Here is a 22,348-nt window from a genome sequence, read left to right on the forward strand (position 1 = left end):
AATTAAACTGATGAGGGGAGCTGAGGGACACCGGAACTGACCCGTTTATTTTCATTGAGAAGTGCCAAGAGTAAACATGGCATCAGTAGTGAAGAGTAAAATAGACTTTTCAGGTGCTGCCTGGTTTGAATCTATTGTACTACCATATGAACTGGAACCATTAGCACACTGAACGTTAAATCTCACCAAATGAGGGTCAATCCATCCTCATCATCGTATCCACTCATTATACTCCACACCCGAACCTAGCCATCATATGAACAACATACCCTCATATCTCAGTGTCTGTACTTTGACCCATCAACCTTTTACCCCCAATCAGGGATATTGCAGATGATGTATTCCTTACGCCATCCAATCTTAATCTGAACTTCGCACCCCTTGATAATCTGTACGTTATTCCCTGATAACCAGAAACTTCTACACTTAAACTCTGTTCCGTTCACTTAAAAAAAAAAACCAAAAACATCATCTTAATAACCAAGGGAAGGAAATATTTTTGGCCTGATTGTCCACCTGTAAATGGGGATAATGCTCCAGTCCCTCCTTTGGAAAGCAGGAGTGAGATAAAAAGCACCAGATAAGAGCTAGATATTATTTATTCTTCTGCCCGCCAGGAAGTGCCGCCCTCATTGCTTATATAATCCACTGGGCTGCTGGCGCCCTCGAGCAGTTTTTCTACCTTTGCTTTTGTTGGTTGCTGCATTCCCACTTGGACACACCTTACACTTTCATGCTGCCCTGGACAATAACCAGCCCTGGTGGAGCGAGCTGTCTTTTCGGTGTCTAGACACTGGGGTCCATCCATCTGTCTGATTTCTAACCTCTGCCACCTGCTTCTGTCTCTTGCGGCAAATCCCTTTTGAATCGTATTCAAGAGCTCTTTTCGTGTGGGCACAAAGAGCCGGCCTCTCTCTCTTGCTGGCTCGCAGTGGGGAGCTCGCAGCAGAGGCCTGGGGGACACTCCCTATCGCACAGCCACCATATGTTCGGAGAGCTGATTGTCACCTGGGTCTTAGACTGCAGCCGCTCTGGCTTCAGGGACCCGATCCCTCCAAGAAACATGAATAAATATAAGTTCTGGGGATAGGGATGGTGCATGCCAACTTGGAGCCTGTCCGCCTTGATGGTTTCCCTTTACCGCACAGTGCTCCTGTGGCGGCAACGGAGAGGCATTGCAGAGACGTTTCAAAACAATTTGCTTGGCATCATGTTCTAGGGACCTCCTGGACCCTATTGTTAACCCGTGGTGCTGAGAATTGGGCTGGTCCGGCATTGAAGAGAGTAGCTGAAAACACACCATGACGCTACCTGTAGCCTAGAAATAATTCCCGGCCCTGAAGATTGGAACTATAGAATCAGCCTGAAAAGCTGGATCAAACTCAGGCCTGCATGAAGGCATATTGTACATGCCAGCTCCCTGGGGTATCCTGATCTGGGAGGGGATGGCAGGGAATTGGCCTCTGGGAGAACCAGAGCTCTCACATGAAACTAAACCGCAGTGCTCCACAGCGCTCGGTCCCCCTCTCTGCCATTTCATAAAGGTCACTAATATTCTTGTGTTGTTCCTTTTCCCCATCCCAGGAAAGACTAACATGGAAGCTTTTACCTTGAACTAGGGGTTTCTCTGCCTCAAACTGCAATCTGCCTTGCCCCAGAGTCAGATGAAGATGAGAGTCTGGAAGGCTGTGGCTTGCACTCTGGCGTTCACCGGTGTGGACGTGCTGGTGACCACGCTGCTGTACGTGCACAGCCGTAGCGGCAAGGACATTGTCCAGGATCTGAAGCACTTCAATGTCTTTAATTCCATGTTGGACGTGTGGGGGGCATGTCTGTACAGGAGCTGCTTGCTGGTTGGCGCTGCCATTGGGGTTGCCAAGAGCTCGACCTATGGCCCCAAGCGCCTGAAAGCATCCCAGACCTTCATCACCTTGGTCTGCCTGCTAGTGGGCATTTATGCCCTGGTCAAACTGCTGCTCTACTCGGAGGTCAGGAAGACCATTAGGGACCCCTGGTTTTGGAGTTTGTTTGCATGGACGTATGTGTCATTGGCTGCAACTTTCTGCCTGTGGCAGCTGCTGTCTTCCGTGACGTCCTCCAGAGAAGCCTTGCAGGTCAGTTCAGAGTCCCGGGCGGAAGCAGAGGAGATATGTGACCCCAGCCCTATTACTGTGCAGGAAAAGAGGGAAGAGGCGTCAGGAGCCACTATCCAGAAGCTGCTGTCTTACACCAAACCAGATGCTCTCTTCCTCGGAATAGCCACTTTCTTCCTCCTGGTTGCCGCTTTGGGTGAGTGAACAGAGTTTAAAGGGACATTGCCAAGATCAAAATTCCATTTTTTCTATTAATATCAGTTCTATAAAAATCACACCTCTCCACCCTGATGAAATCTAAATATTGGGTTTAAACAACCTTTTAATCTTTGTCTCACACCTAGATTATCAAGGCCAGAAACACCTTCAAAGATATTACTGTTCCCAGAAACCAGTTAAACTCCACTGCTAACATTTGCTTTACCCAATAGCTCTGTGTTTGAAACCCTGCCTCTTGTTCTAATCCACCTTCTCTTATGCTGCTCCCATACAGGAGAAACATTCCTTCCTTATTACACTGGCTTGGCGATTGATGGAATAGTCATCCAAAAAAGCATGGATCAGTTTTCCTCTGCAGTGGTGATTATGTCGCTTCTTGCTATAGGAAGGTAACGGCAATAGATAGATAGATTATTTGTGCCTCAGTTATAAAAAGTTTATTATGTTGAGGTTTAAACCTTCTTCCATAGTATTGTCCTGAACTGGCTAGTGGTTATATGAACCTCTGCTCGATGGATTAGGAACTGCTCAGCTGTGTGTTTCAGGTACGAAGCTGCTAACAGCAGTTCTCCTTTAGCTCAGGTGGCAGGGATGTGTCCATGTGAACCCATAAGATGTAGGTAATCCCTGCTCTTGCTGCACAGTTCTAAGTGCCCACAGTGTGGCAGCAGAATGACAACCGTGAAGCCTTAGATGGCCATGACTTTGTTACAATATTTACAGACTCAAGAGGGAGCAGGGAAAGAAACATCCTAAACACTTGGTTTAGTTTTATCTTTCAAACATCCTTGCGGAGGACAAGGCAATTCAGAGGCAAAGCTTTGGCCCATCCCTGACTCTTCCATGGTGACAGCTGCACAAAACCAGCAGATGCAGTTTGCAGAGGGACCAGATGGGATGCCAGCTTGTAGGTTAGTTTTGGTTAATGCAGCTTTGTGGACCTAAGTCACTTGGTGTTCAGGGGTGAATGAGCCCCGGACTGAATGGCCATGTGCATCCTGCTTGCCACTAGAAATTACGTGGAGTTTTTCATGGTTTCCATCTGAAACTGTGAAAGGGGCCAGGGCTCAACTGAAAGGGTTTTTTTTGTTTTGTTTAAGATTAGTTTGTAGCAGAACCGGGTTAAATCAGCCTGATTCTGGGTTTTGTAACAAAAGTTTCTCTTGTTTCTACTCCTGACACTTGGGTGTTGTCTAAAACCGGATGCATGGTGTTAATATGTAGTGGAAGTGTTGTCTAGTAGTGATAGCACATACCTGAGACTCTGCCACTGACTTGGCCTGCCACTTTCGCACTTGTGTGTTAGTTTTCCCATCTGTAAAGTGGGGATAATGAGATCCATCTCGGGGGTGGGGTGTTGTCAGGCTAACTTAGTTGTCTGAGCAGCTTTTTGAGATCCTGGGATGAAAGGCACTGTCAGTACAAAGTATTATCATTGGCCCCTGTTTCGATATGTCTGTCTTGGGTCTGATGGGGCTTGTATGTTGTGCTAAGGAGTGGATTTTGTGCACATTGCTATATAACGTCTCCTTATCTGCAATTAGCTCATTTGCCGCAGGTATCCGGGGTGGCCTTTTTACGCTCGTATTTGCCAGGCTGAATATTCGACTCCGCAACTGCCTCTTCAAGTCACTGGTTGCTCAGGAGACAAGTTTCTTTGATGAGAATCGCACAGGTTGGTTTCTCTCCATCCATGAGATCAGTCTCTCTTTCAGCAGTCCAGCCTAATCCTCGCGTGATGATGATCTCTGGGAGACAAGAGTGCTTGGTACGCCACATTTCCTTTGTTTCTCAAGATATGAGAATACAGTCTGAGTAAGTGATTGACCTGAAACACTAACGCACTGATTGTGGTGGTAGATTTTGTGGTGTTCTCACCTTGACTGAGACCTGCCAAACTCGTTTCATGCCACCCACTGACCTGCCAGCGGGTGGTACAGTAACCGCTTCCAGTCACTACTGATCTGGGCTGGATTTGAACTGGGAGCCTAGATCTGAAAGGTTCTATGACCCATCATGAATGGCTGCATCCCCTGAGCCCCTGACCTGTGCACATTTCATTCTTGGTTCCCCATGACCCTCCAATTTGGCTCATGGCACGTGCAATCGCTACCTGCCCGTGCTGGTACGGAGATAGGGGCTGTGATTCCTGAAGCACTGACAGATCGGAGCTCTCGCCCACTCCCCTTTGCCTTGCAGGGGACATCATCTCCCGGCTGACCTCGGACACAACGATTGTGAGCGACCTAGTTTCCCAGAACATTAACATCTTCCTGCGCAACGTGGTGAAGGCTACAGGCGTGATTGTCTTCATGTTCAGCCTATCCTGGCAGCTCTCTCTGGTGACCTTCATGGGCTTCCCCATCATCATGCTGGTGTCTGACCTCTACGGGAAATATTACAAGGTAAGGCAGATTGCTTGCATCTTTAATATATGCCAAGTCCCTCTGTCTCCCCCACAAAGCAGGACTCTTCCATGGGCCAAGTGGCCTCTAAGAGCAAGGCTGGGCTCTAGCTGTGAGCTGCTTCTCATGGAGATTGGGGGTGAGCAGCGAATGAACTGTCTCCCCTCCAGTCCTGCTGCTAGGAGAAGAGATCAGGCTAGCCTGTGCGTTGTGGTGGCAGCACAGGACCCCAAACACTCCCTTGCTTTGCTCGTGCCTAAGGCCTGCTTTGGCTCCGAGGAGTCAAGATGGCTCCGTGGAGTTGAGGGAAGGATGCCAGATACATCAGGGATGCTGTATATGAGCAGGGGAGGGTGCAATCTGTGCTGTTGTACTGCCCCCTGCTGGCTGTCCAGAGAGCAACATTGGCTGTAGCTGTTGAACACCCAAAGTGATCGTCTAGAAAAACGTGGGTTCCAAATAGGGTGACCAGACAGCAAGTATGAAAAATCGGGACGGGGGTGGGGGGTGGGGGGTAATAGGAGCCTATATAAGAAAAAGACCCAAAAATCTGGACTGTCCCTATAAAATCAGGACATCTGGTCACCCTAGTTTCAAAGTATGTGGTAAGGAATCTTTAGGATACTGTTGCACCACAAGCTTTCCACAGGCCAGTTCCCAATCTTTGTTCCCTGTTGATCTCTCCTTTCTGTCTGAAGTGGCCAGTGATCCGTTCTGCAGATCCACCAAGACAGGGAGTTTAACCAGACCAGAGGTGTTTCCCTTCATTTGCTGCTGACGTGGAAAGAGTGGGCTAGAACTAGCAGTTAATACAAACCCCCACAATGAGCTTTAGCTGTTCACAGCCCCCTGATCCATCAGTCTAATTGTGGCTGGCTCTCACCCACCACTTTCTGGAATGAGTCAGTTCCCCAAACTGCAATGTGCCGCTTCTCCTGGCCACACCTGTTCTCCCCAGACTCTAAATCAGACCTGTGAGGCTTTTCTTGTCCCAGTGGACCTGCTGGCTGCATGTGCTATTGATCTCGTTTCATAAGATTAAACAAACAGATGTTTGCTCAGTATTCAAAAGACCTTCTCTCTTGATGCTGGATTTCTCTGTTAGCCAATCTAATGGAATTACAGGCTCTCTAGTAGCGTGATCTTGGGGATATCAAAGGAATGTGTTCTTTAAAGGGAAAGTTGTCTGTCTAATTCGTTCACCCCCCCTCCCCCCGTGTTTGCGTGTGCAGTACACAGTACTATGTGACCTTTGCTTTCTCTATTTCTGTCCCTTTTTAGTCCCAATTTGAGCTCTGCTAGTCTGTGGAAACAGTGGAATCCCCATTGCTTGGGACTTTTAGAAAAAGGACAAAACAACCGAAAATATACTGCAGGGAGGAATCCCGCCCTGGTGCCCGAGAGAGGGCTGGGGTGATCTAATGCATCTTCTCCTCTGAGTCTACAGCTCTGCCAGCTCCATTGTCATAACCTGTAATACCGGTTGGGGCGTGTGCGCACTTGGCTGAGTCTCATTGTTCATAAGGAGCCTCTCTCCGACTCCTGGGCGAGAATCCTCTCCGAAGTGACATGCCCGCACTTCCGTTGGGTGGAACACAGGAATCAGTACAGCGCACGGGCTGGGTGCTGGGCTTTGAGAGCTTTATTGCTGTCGACGTCCGTGCCGTGGGGCAAATCCTGCCTGTGTGCGTAGTGCCGCCCGTGTGATATGCACATGCTGGCATGCTGAAAAGCAGAGGCGCCGTGCCTGGATTCTGGCCAGCTGTGGCTCCCTTGTACGGATTCTCGGCTCTCTCCCCAAGATTATTCTTGCTAGAAGTGTGTAATTGGCAAGTGGGGGAAGTTTGCATATTGCCATTGCCTGTTCAGAGTGTGCACATGCACAGACACCAGATTGTGCCCCCCAGTCCTAGGTTCTGACCTGGAGAACCCCTTTGTGGCTTTTGTCACAGGCAGCTGCTGGCAGTCCCAATGTGCTTAGAGATCCCAGCAGTACAGGGACTTGTGTTCATTTCCTGGCTTTGCCATAGACTTCCTGTGCGACCTTGGACAAGTCCCTTAGTCTCTCAGTGCTTCAGTTCCTCATCTGTGACATGGGGATAATAGCACATCCTGTCTCCTCCTTTTGTCTGTCTTCTCTATTTACACTGTAAGCTCTTTGGGATAGGAAGTGTGTGTGTGTGTGTGTGTGTACACATGTACAGTGCCTAGCACAGTGGGACCGGGTCTCAACTTCAGGCTCTAAACGCTATCATCATACACAAAGAATAATCATGGTTGCCCAGAGCCACTGAAGGAGTCTGTCAGACCCAGGGACAAAGGGATAGTGAAATGAACAATGGTCTCCAAATCCCTTTCCATCAGGTGTGCGGTGCGTCCTTTGTGGGGGGGCACAATGAAATGGAACAATAGCCCCTCTGGTATATACAGTCCTGCTTTCCCTTCCCGCCTTTCCTTTGTTCACTGCAGAAGCTCTCCAAGGAGGTTCAGAATGCTTTGGCGAAGGCCAACAACACAGCAGAAGAAACCATTTCGGACATGAAGACTGTGCGCAGCTTTGCAAGTGAGGACATGGAAGCAAATGTCTATTGCGAGAAACTGCAGCAAGTGTACAAACTGAACAGAAAGGAAGCCCTGGCCTATACGTACTATGTGTGGTCCAGTGGGGTATGTGCCTTGTTTCTATTAGCCACCTGTCGTCACTGTGATGATACTGAGGGCTGGGAGGGGATATGTTCTCATACTGCTCATTCTCTGCTTTATGAACTTCGTAATACATTGCACATAAAAGGTTTGGGGGGGGGGGTTAACAAAAGACACAAACTGTAAAGTCTGCTCACTATCCCCTATGCTTTATTTTTAACTCTCCAAACAAAGATACATTTCTGTTAAGAATTTTGAATAGTGTCATTCAACAGGCAATTTCCTGTAGTAAGTAGCACTATAATTAGGCTCAGTCAAGGGCATTTGAAGCACTGTGTGCACATGTTATTGTGTTATGTACTTAGGCCAGCTAGTTTTTGATATCCCAAGCTATAAAACAATGTTCATGCGATTTGATCTGCTGCTCAGAAACTGACAAAACCATTTTCAGTGTAGTTTCTTTTTTGAAGGGCACTTTGTTGCCAGTCAAGTCTAGATTGCCGGGCTTCTACTGGTAACCAAAGTAGTGCAAAATCTTCACACGCAACTGACCTGGTTCCACTAAATTCCTTTGTTGAAAGGTTTGTGAACCTGGTGAACCAACTCTGGGGTGACGCATGGCATTCTACCAAAGCCCTGCAAGATTTGTGGTTTCTCATGGTTTGGATGCAAAACTAGACCATTTTGAATTTGAGTTTTTGGGATCATCCAAAGGAAAGCTCACAGCATGAACCCAGGGGGGCTCAGGAAATTGAGAAGACCTGTCCAAAATGAAACTGACAAATTTAGCACAGCTCTAACAACCTCTTTCTCAGGGAAGTGCAGAGTCCTGAACTCAGGTCTTGGCAGATGAATAAAGGAGAAATTTGTTTTCATTATGTTTGGCTTGTAGAATGGATTTATTCGTGGCTTTGTAGTCAACAGCTTTCACTGGCTAGCTTTGACCTCTTAGCCCAGGGGTGGGCAAACTTTTTGGCCTGAGGGCCGCATTGTGTTTCGTAAATTGTATCTATCCAACCCCCCTGCCCCCTTGCCGCACTGCCTGGAGAACCGGTGGCTGGCGGCGCTACAGCTGTGCCGCCTGTCTGGAACCAGCCACGCCGTCCCCACTGCGCAGCACAGAGCACCAGGTCAGGCCGGGCTCTGCAGCTGCACTGCCCCAGGAGCTCACAGCCCCGCCGCCCAGAGCATTGTACCGGCGCTGGAGCGAGCGAGCTGAGGCTGTGGGGGAGAGGAGACATCAGGGGAGGGGCTGGGTTCTAGCCTCCTGGGCCAGGAGCTCGGGGGCCGGGCAGGACGGTCCCACAGGCCGGATGTGGCCTGCGGGCCGTAGTTCGCCCACCCCTGTCTTAGCCAGTGGAAGAGTAGACGAGTGAGGATTCCTATGTTCCATATTCCACACTCTGCTACTCACTCATGTGACTTTGGGCAAATCATGGAACCATTGCGCCTTACCCACCTGAGAACCGGGAATGAAGAGTGCAAAGCACTTTTATTTTTCAATTCTCTTTCAAGAGTCTGGTTCAACTTCCACTGAAGTCAGTGGAAAAACTGCCTTTGACATCAAGTAAGGGTTGGATCAGGCTTCAAGGCAGCACTTCTTAGCGTATGCTCAACATGCCTCAGGTGGCACATGACCGGGATTCATCACTGAAATACAGTGAAGTAATTCCATTGTGATTTATAACTTAGTCTAGCATATTAGGCCCCAGGCCAGAGCTCCATGTACATTCCAGTGCCAATGTTTGCTCTGAACTTTACATGTACTTTCTGGATTTCAGGGTTGGCCTTAAGTGCCCTTGAAACAAACAGCTGCAGGTGGAACCACAGGCACATGTGGGTACTAATGTGTTGCTCGTTAATTTCCATATACTCCATCCTCTTATCTGACCCCTTAATGTAAACCACTGCTGACCCTGCCTGTGCTCCTAAGTGTTTTTATTTATTTATTTTTTCTTTAACCACATGTAGGCAGATTTCTGGTCCTACGGCTTCCTCTGCTTGGATGCCAGCAATGTTAATAACAGCTTTGCCTGCCATGGGCATAGAGAATATGGGCTTCTCCTGGCATCTTCAGTCTGAAGTGAAAAGCTAGCATTTTTGGCTAGGTGAAAACTCTGCTAAAATATTCCCCTTTGGCCCCAAATGGGGCATTTAATCTGGTCAGGGAAACCTGTCCTAAGGCGAGTCATGTTTAGGTTCGTTCTTTGTTTTAATTGTGTTGGTCTGCTTATTACATAGTCCTGCCTTGAGGGCAGGGGACTGGACTAGATAACTTCTCGAGGTCCCTTCCAGTCCTACACTTCTGTGATTTTATGAGTCTTCTACGCTAACTTGGGGACAGAGAGGTGCTGAACCACTGCAGCAACCAGGGAGGTTAATGGGATCTGCTAACTGTTATTTCTTGTTGTTGAATTAGTATCACAGCAGCACCTAGGGGTCCCAGCTGGGATCAAGGTTGAATTGTAGCTGGCACTGGCTACTCACACAGTGAGAGTTTGCAATCTCAATGGACAGAGAAAGAGATACAACATCAGAGCAAAAGTCTGGAGACTGAGTAACAGGGAGATTTTAAGGGAGTTGCCCATGGTCACACAGGGAGTCTGTGGCAGAGACAGGAGCTGAACTCTGATCTCCTGAGTCCTTGGCCAGTGCTTTCACTACAAGATCATGCTTCCTTCCATTGCTCAGGGCTTTTCAGAATCAGAGCTTTTAATTACAGCCCCTTGCTTGAGGAAACATGCTACCGAATTAAAGAAGAGTGTCCCCTCTCCCCCAAACTCTGTGTTCAAATGCCCATGATCCTTGAGGAAGTTAGGCCTGGAGCATAACTTTCAGATCCCAGTCCAAACTCTTTAGCCCACACTCTCTTGCATATATTCATCCCTAAATTCAATTCATCCCAGTTTAATTTTCCATACAAATCAATTGTTTAGATGTTACGTGTTTTTCCCAATATCTGACGTAACACCACAGTCCTGCAGCATGGCTCCTCTCTCCTTGCCACTTGCAGTACAGTTCAGATTGAATTAGAGGCAGCCCAGAATCCCAAATCCCAAACTCTTCATGTTTCCAGAGGTGAGCGGAGCATTTGGCTTTGAATTCCCAGATCTGAATCCCGCTTCTGGGTTGGATCCTAAATCAGAAAGGGCCTGTTTTCTGCTTTGAATGCTGACAGTATCTATTACGGTATCTTGAGATTTGGGGCCTGTCCAGTCCAAACCCTGGCACCGATTCAACCCCCAGCCTGGACTCTAGCATAATCCAGAAACAAACTGCATAAGAACATAAGAACGGCCATACTGGGTCAGACCAAAGGTCCATCTAGCCCAGTATCCTGTCTTCCGACAGTGGCCAATGCCAGGTGCCCCAGAGGGAATGAACAGAACAGGTAATCATCAGGTGATCCATCCCGTCGCCCATTCCCAGCTTCTGGCAAACAGAGGCTAGTGACATCATCCTTGCCCATCCTGGCTAATAGTCATTGATGGACCTATCCTCCATGAATTTATCTAGCTCTTTTTTGAGCCTGGTTATAGTCTTGGCCTTCACAACATCCTCTGGCAAAGAGTTCCACAGACTGACAGTGCATTGTGTGAAGAAATACTTCCTTTTGTTTGTTTTAAACCTGCTGCCTATTAATTTAATTTGGTGACCCCTAGTTCTCAACCCTTCTCTAGTTCAGATCTCTTTTTAAATCTGACTTAATTCCCACAGCTCTGACCATCCCCTGAGCATCAGATGCTTTATGGTTGAGACTTTCAGAGTAGCACAGGGGGATTAGACACATCTTCCATTATTCTTAATGAAAGAGATGTCAGAAATCCCATAGATCAACCTGTGCTTCTGAACTACTTTGTTCCTCCAACATCAATGACCCTGCTTTGAGTTTACAATCTACTGCACAACCTCAAGTACACCGTTGGGACACTCCAGAACTAAAGATTACACTGGTGAATTCTGGATAGCTGTGTGAATGAATAAGCATAAGCCCGAGAAACAACCAGCATTGTCTGATTGTGTCTGTGCTTGATTTCAGCTGACTCTTCTGGTGGTGCAAGTCAGTATCCTTTATTATGGTGGCCATCTGGTGATCTCTGAGCAAATGACCAGCGGAAACCTGATATCTTTTATTATTTATGAATTTGTCTTGGGAGATTGCATGGAGGTGAGTGTGGTTTATCCATCCACCAGATTTTTTTCACATCCCAGGCTGGAAAGCTGTGGGAGGGGAAGTAGAAGTGTTTTGTTTCTCTCTAGGTCACCATCGTCATAGTATTTTATCACCTCCCAGGTATTTAAAAATGGAAACAATGACAGTCACTCTTTATTTCCCCTCCCCCCCCCCCCCAGCTGATAGGAGTAATAGCTGGGTCAGGGTATAGGGTTTTGCTTGGTGGGGGGGTGGGTGTTATAGGAAAGTTATGTAGGCTCTGTCTACACTACAGCCGGGATTGACGCTCTGAGATCGATTTAGCGGGTCTAGTGAAGACCCGCCAAATCGACAGCAGATCGCTCTCCAGTCGACCCCCCGTGGTGTAGATCCCGCAGTAACTCGACCTAAGGTATGTCGACGTGAATAACGTAGCTGGAGTTGCATAGCGTAGGTTGACTTACCGCAGTAGTGTAGACATAGCCGTAAATAGAAATTAGTTTTGCATTTAGTTCTTAAAGCGGGTAGGTTTGTGGTCACTCTTATCTCCTTACAAAGCTCTTTTGATTCAGAAGGGCCAGATTTGGGTATGACTCACATTGACTAATAACACAAGAGAATCAGGCCCTAGATGACACTGAGGGCCAGGTCCTTAGCTGGTGTGAATCCGCTCCTAAGACTCCAATGGAGCTGGGCTGTTTTACATTGGCTGAAGATCTGCCTCTGGTTGCTTTTGTTATTCCTATGAGTTTCCTGGCCTCTCCTGCCACCATAGCAGCACCTAGCTCCTGTAGGACGTCCTTCAGATTAGACCTGTGACTTGGCCTCCAGGTCCGATTGCCCCCAGTGTGACAGTGTGCTGAGAAGGCAGCCTCGCTCAGCGAACAGCACGGGCTGGGGAGAATCACATTGTCCTCTCTGAATAATAGAAGTAGTTCATCCACTGATGAGACAGCCAGCTGCAGGAAGTGGAGCGGAAAGCTGTCCATTGCTTGAAGGGCAGCGTCCTGGATGTCTTCTGGGCAAGCTTTCCTGCGGGAAGGATGAAAGGGTTCGGAGGCTGCTTGTTACATTTCAGGGCCCATTAAAAGCTTAGTTGGATTCTTTTATTTAATTGGTTATAAATGGCTAAACTGGCAGTGAATTAGCGAGATGGGATTCTGTCTGGGAGCGCCCTGGGATTGCCGAGCCTGCACAAGTCTGCTGTTGTCTCGCCTCGTTAGCTCAGCTAATCCAGGCAGAAGAGATCAGCTCCAAACTTCCTCCTACCCGGGTGCGATCGCCTTGGTGCTCCAGCCTCCCCTGGAATGAAGAATAGCACACTTGGCACTAGCCATCTGTTCACAGGACTGCTTCCAGTCTGCTTTCCTCCTTCTGGGATGCCTGTTCCTTGCACAGTCTGTTCTGAAGCCTTGGGCTTGGTGCTGGAGGCTGAAGAGTATCAGAGTTTCAAGGGATGTTTTACTCTAATCGGCCCCACCGTCTGCTGCATAGCAGACCTGGGTTTGGGAGTGGGCTTTGGGTTCCTATTGGGGCTCTGATAAAATGCATTTCAGAGGAGGGAGGGGCCGTCCCATATTCATAGGATTGCTGCAGAATCCCGGGTGTTATGGGAACTGCTTGTCTTGGTCACACGGAAAACGACAGGAGGGTTTCAATCCATGTTTGGGTGATTTGTTTTCTGGGAGACCCCTCCCTGCATTCGCTTTTCCTTCACACGCACGTGCCTTCTACAACCTCCATAACCGTCACTCCACCTCGCACGCATCTGTGTAATGAATGTTGGACCAAATCCTGAAATTGCAGGTGTATACATTGTATCTTAGACCAGCAGTCAGTGCTGCTGCAAGCATCAGCCAGAGAGGGGTCACTCAAAAGCTACATCAGGTATTGGTGGGAGGGGAGATAGACCCTTCCACACGGCCCCACCCTTTTGCGGCTCAGCACAGGGTATTACGTTGGTGGCATTCCCTGGGAATTTGGGCTTAGCTGCCACCCTGCCATCTGGGGTGTTACTTTCTATTGCAATGTATGACTATGCAGTGCATGTTTATTTCATTTACAAGAGAGTGATATATTTTAATGATCATTATTTCTGTCTTTACTAACGGATCCTATCTCTAGCCCTGACACATGGAGATGTGTAACCTAGGCCTGTTTTGTGTTTCTGTTTAGTCTGTTGGTTCCGTCTACAGTGGATTAATGCAGGGAGTAGGAGCTGCTGAGAAAGTGTTTGAGTTTATAGATCGCAAGCCGACGATGGTGAACGATGGAACCCTGGCCCCAGACCATGTGGAGGGTAAAGTGGAGTTCAGAAATGTTACTTTTTCCTATGCTACCCGGTCTGCAACACAGGTCCTACAGGTGAGGGTCTTGGCATGTGTTCAGCGTTCCCTTCCTGAATACGCAGCATCATAGATAGCGTTGCCTCCTGGAATAGGTTAAGTGCAGTATTTCTCTAGCCGGTCAATTACTAACTATTTGCAGACTGCAGCATAATCATTGAATCATAGAAATGGAGGACTAGAGGGGACCTCAAGGGCTCATCTAGTCCAGCCCCCCAAACGGACGCAGGACCTACCCGTCCCTGACTAACTCATTTGTCTAACGCCTCCTTAAAAACCAAATGTTGTAAGCCCCATCCTTGGAGACATTTCAAACCAGACTGGACAAAACACTGGGAAATAGATAGTGGGGAACCATTCCACATGGTGGTGTGGTGAAAAGAGGGCATCTAGGGCCTAACGAGGGATACTTACGTTAATAAAACCCTTGTTTGCTCTTACAACTTAAGTGTCGTCCAGGGTCTTGAGTCACGTTATTGCTGGCGACACCCATTGTAGCGACCACCATTAAATGCTTTTATTCAAGACACAGAAAAAGAAAGGGGGTGGGAAAACAGTTAAAGGCTTTGAAATGCAAAGTGTTAAGGAAGGCTTTCGTTGTAATAATTCCCCTTATTTCCTTTCCCTTACTTGCTCTGTATTAAGATTTTTGTATAGGAGAAGCTCCTGTTTGACAGAGGATATTGACGATGTTATTATCTCTGTCCTTGATGGAGAAGAGAGAAGAGGTTAGTTTTAGGTGGCTTGGAGCTATTGCTGTGGCTGCTGCTGTTGTTGGAGTCCAGTCCTGTTTCCATGAAGACTAAATAAGACACTCACAGACAGACAAAGGGACAGAAAAGAACAGCAAAGATAGAAAATGCAGCTTCTGACTCGGGTGCTGACTTTCACTGGCTGCTGGAGGGACACAGGCCCAGCACACCCACTTCTCCGCCACTCAAGGTCTGGCAAACTTTTATCAGCAGCAGGCTGTTTGAGGCATTGCTACTAGATGCCTTTCAGGTCACAGGCTCGTCATGGTGGTGCAAAAGGTGGAGGTGTCTTGGCCGGTTCAGCCAGACTCTGATTAGACAAAAGGCAAAGGAGAGGATAGGCAAGAGGAAAGATAGCGTGGGAAGGGAGGAAGGACACATGAGGAGTGGGTAAGAACAGGAACCCACGTCTCCCGCCCCATGTATTGTTCAGGATTCAGCTGAATCTGGTGGCGGTGACGGTGTCCTTGGTTTCCTCTCTGGCCTGGCTTGAGGACCAGGACAGTGCAGGCCCGACGATCCCAGGAGACAGGTGGCAGCCATGCCAGTGAAACTCGCTCCTTCCAGCCCTCCCTTTCCCCCGCTCCCATTGAGTGACCCCCAGAGAAACAGCCGCCAGTTGAAACACATTTTGGGGATTTCAACTATCAACGTTCCCTCCCATTTCTAGACTCTTTCAGCTTATTCTCATGTCAACCTGTGACTTTACCAGGAGCCTTGATCCCTGAACCTAAACCATCCACTTTGTACCAGTCTCTGCATATTCAACTTTGGCCGACTTTCATAAACAATTGTATGTAACAGGCTGAGTTGGACTTTTGTTACTTTGCACAACTTAACATACCGGCCTCTTTGTAACTGGCTGCCAGAGGACTTACTAGATGACTCCTCACTGTCGTCCCGTCATCGTCTCTTCCCCCCACCCACCCCAGGTTTTTCCTATCTTTCATGCCTATGATTTTGCATAGCTGGAAAAGTCCATCTGTGAGCTCACTTACTAGAAAGCCTTTTGTAGCTGTTTAACACTGAGACAGAAGGGATGTTTCTAGGTCACTCGGGAGGCTTGGCAGACGGCGAACCAGGTACTGATCTCAGATGCATGGGATATATGGGTAACGGGTTGGTCTCGGAGAATCAGCTAGATTCCAAGTGTTTATATATATATATATATATATATATAACACTGGAGGAAAACTGAGAGCAGGATATGTAGAGCTGCCCATTTGTGGTAGTGGTGTTTTGTGCAACTGCGGGCATGTTCTGTTTTGTGTCGTGCTAGTGAAAGCTGTTGGCCTGTTCGATCTCCAGTAGGTGGAGGGAGGGCCCTGAAAAAGGATCTGCCCATTAAATCAAAAAGAGCAGGGGTGAGATGAGAGGATGGGTACCAGGGCATTGCTGGACTGCCAGCCTTTGAGACTGAGCACAGGACAGGTGTAGCACAGGGACAGCAGAGAAAGCCTCCCCATGCTGCCCGGTGCCAGTGGGCCTCAATCCTGACCCTCTAGATCTAGCCCATTCAGCCCTCAGCTTCTCTAGTGAGACGACCAACAAAGTTGCCAGTTGTGGTTGTGCCTTTTATGATGTGGCCACCAGACCACTGGGGACTGGAGAGAGGCCACTGACCATTTCCAAGTTAAGTTGGGTCAGAGTAGCAGAGGAAAGGGGTGTGATCTGCAGTCTCTCTCCTGGCTTTTGGACATGCCTGTTCTATGAACAGGTGAGTTTGAAGAAAAGATGTTGGGCCCACCTGCTTGTTGTGGAGGAGGGGAGGAGTGAGGTGGAAGATGATGATACAGCACTGGGAGATTATCTAGTGGGAGCTCATAGATGCTCATCACCTGGCATTGAAGCTGGAGGCAGCCAATCAACCAGTGGTAGGACAGCAGCACTAAAGAAAACCCTGATCACTGTTTTCACTCTGTTTCAGCTGCCTTTTCTAGTGTACTCTCTGCAGATCAGACACATGGATGCTATAAAAGGCCGGGTACACAGGCTATCACTCACTCACCTCTTACGTTTACAGAATGTGTCCTTCACCCTCTATCCTGGCAAAGTGACTGCACTCGTGGGTCCTTCGGGCAGTGGGAAGAGCTCCTGCGTCAATATTCTGGAGAATTTCTACCCTCTTCAAGATGGGCAGGTCCTGCTGGACGGGCAGCCTATTAACATGTATGATCACAAGTACCTGCACTCAGTGGTACGAGTTATTCATAAACCTATTATAGCTCTAATCTGCCATGGAGCAAAGCATTTTAGATCATTCAGGGGATACTGTCTGGTCAAATTTGGGCCCAACATTTAATTTAGCTCTTTCTAAAATGTTTCCTCAATGCCTGAGTCTAGAGCTGGTTAAAAAAAATAATCAATTTTTTTGATGGGGGAGTGGGGAGGAAGAAGAGGAAGAAATGCACTTTTCCCCCCCCAAAAAATTTCACCCCAAAATTGTCTTTGTTTTGACTAGTTCAGCCTAAGACAAGTAGAACCATGTCTGTGATTGTTTGGGTGTTTTTAAAAATTCTAGTATAAACCAGGTTTTTTTAAATACTTTGCACTTCTACAGCACCTTCTATCCAAGGATCTCCATGCACTTTACGAATATTAATTAGTTAAATTTTCCAACACCCCTGTGACGTATATGATCCCCATCGGCGAAGCCAAGAGACAGAAAGGTTAAGTGACTTGCCCAAGATGACACTGGAAGTCTGCAGGCTTCATTTCTAACACAAATAAACATTCCTCTGCAGTGGTTACAACCCAGAATACACAACATTAAGCTTCTGCATGAGAACCTGAAAACATAAGGGATTAGAAACTGACTCTAAACCAAAAATGAAATTGACTAGTCTTTGTCCATGACAAGAGAAATTTAAAAAATAAACAGTGGCATAAATGGTGAAAAGTAAATTAGTAATTTTTTTTAAATCCTTTCCATTTAAATAGCCTGATGTTGTGGTGTCAGTAACACAAATAAGGCTGTTAATGTTTGTTGTATATGCTTTTAATATCTGCTGTTGCTCTACATATGAATTTGTGAGAAAGAGTTTGGAAAATTTGATTTTTAAAATGTAAGAGAGTTTACAGAAGAGGGTTATAAACTGCAGTTTGAAGTGGTTGCTTTCAGGGTGGGAAGGAGAAGGCATTGTTTAGGAAATCAAAAATGACAGCTCTCTAACTTTCTAATTTTGGGATTGAAAAATGACGCAGAGCCAATAGGGCTGTGTGGCTGAACGGTCTAATTCTCAGACGCCCCACCAGTGCACTGTCTTCTATAAGCCTGGAGCACTTTATACTGACTTCATGCTTCTAGTGACGTAAATGGTTTTGGACATGAGTTAATTGTGTTGGTTGCTAGGCTGTTGCTGCAGCCAGCACCGATGGCGATCTCCATGGTGTGTTCAAGATGCCTAACCATGGTGACCGGATAGACTAAGCAGGAGGCTCTTTCTAGTCTGACTGACACATGTTGCCAGCACTGGGACTGGTTTCGTGTTACTGCCTGGTGGACTATAAGAAATGACAGCCCTGAGCTTGCAGTGTTACAACCAAAATGCAACAATATCACTAGTGGAAGCTGCAGGGTTTTGTCCCATTGCTGCAGTGCTTAATAGAGTAATACCCTGAGATAAACAGACCAGATTCACTTTTGTTCTCCAAGAGCTGCACTTTCAAACAGAGCAGAAACCACAAAGCACTAGAAGGTGTTATTTCCCTTCGCTCCTACAGTGTCGTCAGTTTCGTTTCTTGGTTCAGTATGAAGGTGGTGCGTAATCACTTCCCCACACTAAAATACCAGGTACATCTGGCAAAATGTGGTTCAGTGCAGACTAATGCCCTGCAGCTTCCATGAGTCAGCTAAGAGCTCCTTCTGAGGGCACAGCTGCCTTGTTCACACGGGCAGCCTACAACAGAGTGTAATTAGTACCCTCGCTGAAATCCTCTCTGGTTTAGGCACTTTGGGTCTAGGTTTAATGGTGGAACTCTGCCATCTACACTCTCAAACCAACTGGAACCAATTATTATAATCGGCAAGAGGACTGTAATCATTAAACTGTGACTGTTCTGTTTTGGTTCTGACTGCCTCTTCCCTTCCTTTCTGCAGATCTCTTTGGTGAGCCAAGAGCCAGTGTTGTTTGCTCGATCTATTGCGGAAAATATTTCATACGGTTTAACTTCAGTCTCATTCGAGTCAGTTGTCCAAGCTGCTCAGAAGGCCAATGCACATGCGTTTATCACAGAGTTGCAAGATGGCTACAATACAGGTAATACGGACCATTTCGTTTGCTTCAGTTGCAGCAGAAGCATGGCACTTAAATATCCAAAACACTTCTTGGAAATTGGTGGTAACATACAGAGCCAGTCCTCTCAGGTTAAGGGATTAAATTCAGCTCATGTTAGCAGTGACCAGAACTCACTGGCAGTTGATGGTTGTTGGCCAAGATGGCCTCTGACTGACAAATATTGGGACTGGCTGACAGGATGGATGACTCAATAATTGCCTTGTTCTGTTCATTCCCACTGGCATCACCCAGTGTTGGCAGGCTACTGGGCTAGGTGGACCATTGGTCTGACCCAGTGTGGCCATTCTTATGTTTCTTATGTTCCATGGCTTACTGTGTGTGAACTTAGTTTGGTCTCAGTTCCTCCCCCTCCCCACCCACCCTTATTGACAGACTCATTAGAGAGGCCAAGGACTGAATGAGCTACGGAGACTGAACTATCTTCTCCCCACAGAGGTGGTTTCTCCAAGTCAGGGCTGTGGCACCTGGTTGGGCTTTACGTGGAACTCTGTGCTATTGTTGCCCCTGATATATTTGTTATGTGGCTAACAGGAGGCTTTAAGTCAGCTTTCCGCGGGAACAGGATTGGGCTCTGGATCCCTAACTCGTAGTTTATCCAGCGCCAGGTCCTGGACGGAACACACCCTGTATGTCTTAGTTTTTCAGTGCGCTTATTCTCTCAGCAACTCAATAGCAATAAAACTGAGCAGTGAGGCATAAACCAACCTGCTCCTGCTTACCAAGAAAATAAAATGACAATCAGTCTGCAGGAACAAGAGCTGATGTGTTGGTGACAGAAGCACTTTGCATGGGGACAAATGGCTTATATGATGCAACCGAAATGTTTCAGTTTCCCCTCCCGTCTCTCTTCACTGAAAGATCTGCAGAATGAGTCTCTAGGGGAGAGAGCACACGTAACCGACAGTATATGTAAATGTGCAGAAGTAGCAATAACTGGCGCTACCTTTCAGTGCTGAGGTTTCCTTTGAAGAACTGGTCAGTGAAGATTTTGTATAGTTGATCTTCCAGTCTCGTGTAGCATTTCTCATCCTAAGAGCAAGGGCTCTTGGAATCACTGTAGCATATGTCAATCCCCTAAAATGCCGGGTTGACTGTGGTGATTCACTGCTGGAGAGAGCGGTTATAGCATTCCTTTAAGGGTATGGCTACCATAAGGGCACAGGGTTATTTTGGTAACTTAGGGCCTGAAAGACTCCCATTGAGTTCGGTGGGCTTTGGATCAGGCCCTTATTGAGGAGTATTGACCTTAAAAATCCCAGGCCAGCATTTCTGAGGAGGGCACAGTTAGAATACCTTCCTGTTTTCAGGGTAGGGGAAATAATACAAAATATCTAACAGGGAAAGTTGGTCTGTATCCAAAGCCTATTAATAAATATTCTGGAAGTGAGGGAGGGAAAACAGCTAAAGAACCTTGGGCCCTTCATTCTCCATCTAGCAGTTTGGTGGTTTACGTGAATGGTGGGTCTCAGTTCAGTTTCCAGGGCTCTAGTGTGTATATCACACACACACACACACACACACAACGATTGACACAAAGGGTACCGCTACACAGCCCATGGCAGTGAGCCTCCAAGCCAGGGACAACAGACTGGAGCTCACGGGACTTGTGCTGCTGCGACACGGTTGCACCTCAGGCTGAAGCCTGGGCTTTGAAGCCGAGAGAGGGGGATGCGCTTCAGAGCCTGAGCTCCAGCCGGAGACGCAATATCAACACAATTATTTTTAGCACGGTAGCGCAAGCGCTGTGAGTCTGAGCTTGTCATCCTGGGCTTGGAGGACTCACTGCTGCTCACTGTGTAGATGTATCCTTAGTGTCCCTGTTTGCAGTCTGGGAAGAGGTGCCAAGGACTGAAGAGGCTCAGGCCATCGAGATTGAATGACTCCACCCACCCCCCAGTTCCCTTGATGCAGTCCTTTCAGCGTAGGGATGAGGCACATTAGGGCACTAGCCTAGGACTTGGGAGACTGCAGTTCAATTCCCTGCTCTGCCACTGACTTCCTATGTCACTTTGGGCAAGTCACTTAGCCTTAGGGTAACTAACCATTGGAACAGTTTATCAAGTGTCATGGTGGATTCTGCTTCACTGACTATTTTTAAGCAAGATTGGATGTTACTACTAAAAGATCTGCTCTAGGAGTTACTTTGGGGAAGTTCTCTGACCTGTGTTATACAGGAGGTAGATGATCACAGTAGTTCCATCTGGTCTTGGAATCTCTGACTCTCTCTGCAACTTAGTTCCCCATAGGGAAAATCGCACTACCTTACCTCACGGGGGTGTACTGAAAGAAATCTGAATCCAATGATACATCTTGATTTTTTTGTCTCATTTCCCCCCCCCACCTTTCATCCAACAGAAGCTGGTGAAAAAGGAGCCCAGCTGTCTGGTGGCCAGAAGCAGAGAGTGGCTATTGCAAGGGCTTTAATCCGAGCCCCCCCAGTCCTAATCCTAGATGAAGCCACAAGTGCCCTGGATGCAGAGAGTGAACACACGGTTAGTAGGGCAAATTCAGTTTATTCCAGGAAATAAATAGGAGTTAAGTCTGGACTTGGGGTACAGACGGGCAGAGACCTGAGCTGCAATTTCTAGATGGTGGGCCTGCATAGTCTGGACATAATGTGTTGCCTTCTTAACATCTGGCAATTGTATGAGCAGGTGAGAATTAGAAACTCATTTCCGCTTTATCTTCTTTCAAACAAGGTTGTAACCATTACAGAGGGAATGATCTGGCATCTATAACATACCAAGACTAATTCAGGTTCAATACAAATCGCTTTGCCCAGGGAAGAAGTTAAACAGTGCACAGCAACATTACACAACAGCTTAGGTGAGGGAGTGGAGAAAACTGTATCCTGGTGAAACTGCAGTAAGGCAGAATGTAATTGCCTGAGCTGGAATGTAGCCAGGACACCAGAATGAGCCTCTCTGCTCTTGCCAGCAGTACCCAGGGAGCCTTCAGGGATAGTGAGCAGTCAGAGCCTTTGTCTAGTCTGATATGACACCTTGGTACCACAGCGCCCCCTAACATGTTGGGATATTGCTTTGGTGCCATCTTGAAGGAAAGTTGGTGAATCGCCAGCGCCACTTTCTGCAGCACCTCCATTTTCCATAGAGAGCTCCCATCTGAGTACAGTAACTCCTCACTTAACGGTGTAGTTATGTTCCTGAAAAATGCTACTTTAAGCAAAACGATGTTAAGTGAATCCAGTTTCCCCATAGAATTAATGTAAATGGGGGAGTTAGGTTCCAGGGAAATTTTTTTCACCAGACAAAAATCTGTATGTGTGTGTGATATATATATATATATATATACACACACACACACACACACACACAGAGTATAAGTTTTAAACAAACAATTTAATACTGTACACAGTAATGATGCTTGTGAAGCTTGGTTGAGGTGGTGGAGTCAGTGGGTGGGATATTTCCCAGGGAATG

At 47.3% G+C, this 22,348-nt stretch overlaps 1 protein-coding gene across 4 annotated transcripts in view; it reads left to right on the top strand.

Annotated features, from left to right (window-relative positions):
- The window catches only part of ABCB9 (ATP binding cassette subfamily B member 9), a 34,902-nt gene that overhangs the window by 8,222 nt on the left and 4,332 nt on the right, over nt 1–22,348 (top strand). The window contains exons 2-11 of one of the 4 annotated variants that reach the window (XM_008163536.4): nt 1,585–2,289; nt 2,587–2,701; nt 3,857–3,987; nt 4,512–4,717; nt 7,187–7,384; nt 11,400–11,528; nt 13,689–13,877; nt 16,634–16,807; nt 18,710–18,869; nt 21,264–21,400. In XM_008163536.4, coding sequence (XP_008161758.2) covers nt 1,665–2,289; nt 2,587–2,701; nt 3,857–3,987; nt 4,512–4,717; nt 7,187–7,384; nt 11,400–11,528; nt 13,689–13,877; nt 16,634–16,807; nt 18,710–18,869; nt 21,264–21,400 — 2,064 coding nt within the window. In that variant the 5' untranslated portion in view covers nt 1,585–1,664. Of the gene's footprint in view, nt 1–1,584; nt 2,290–2,586; nt 3,224–3,856; nt 3,988–4,511; nt 4,718–7,186; nt 7,385–11,399; nt 11,529–13,688; nt 13,878–16,633; nt 16,808–18,709; nt 18,870–21,263; nt 21,401–22,348 lie in introns of all 4 variants that reach the window. The other 3 variants (XM_024101444.3, XM_024101445.3, XM_042852502.2) reach the window with 3 other exon arrangements.

This window comes from Chrysemys picta, chromosome 15 (genome assembly GCF_011386835.1).
Source record: "Chrysemys picta bellii isolate R12L10 chromosome 15, ASM1138683v2, whole genome shotgun sequence".
Lineage (NCBI taxonomy): Eukaryota > Metazoa > Chordata > Testudines > Emydidae > Chrysemys > Chrysemys picta.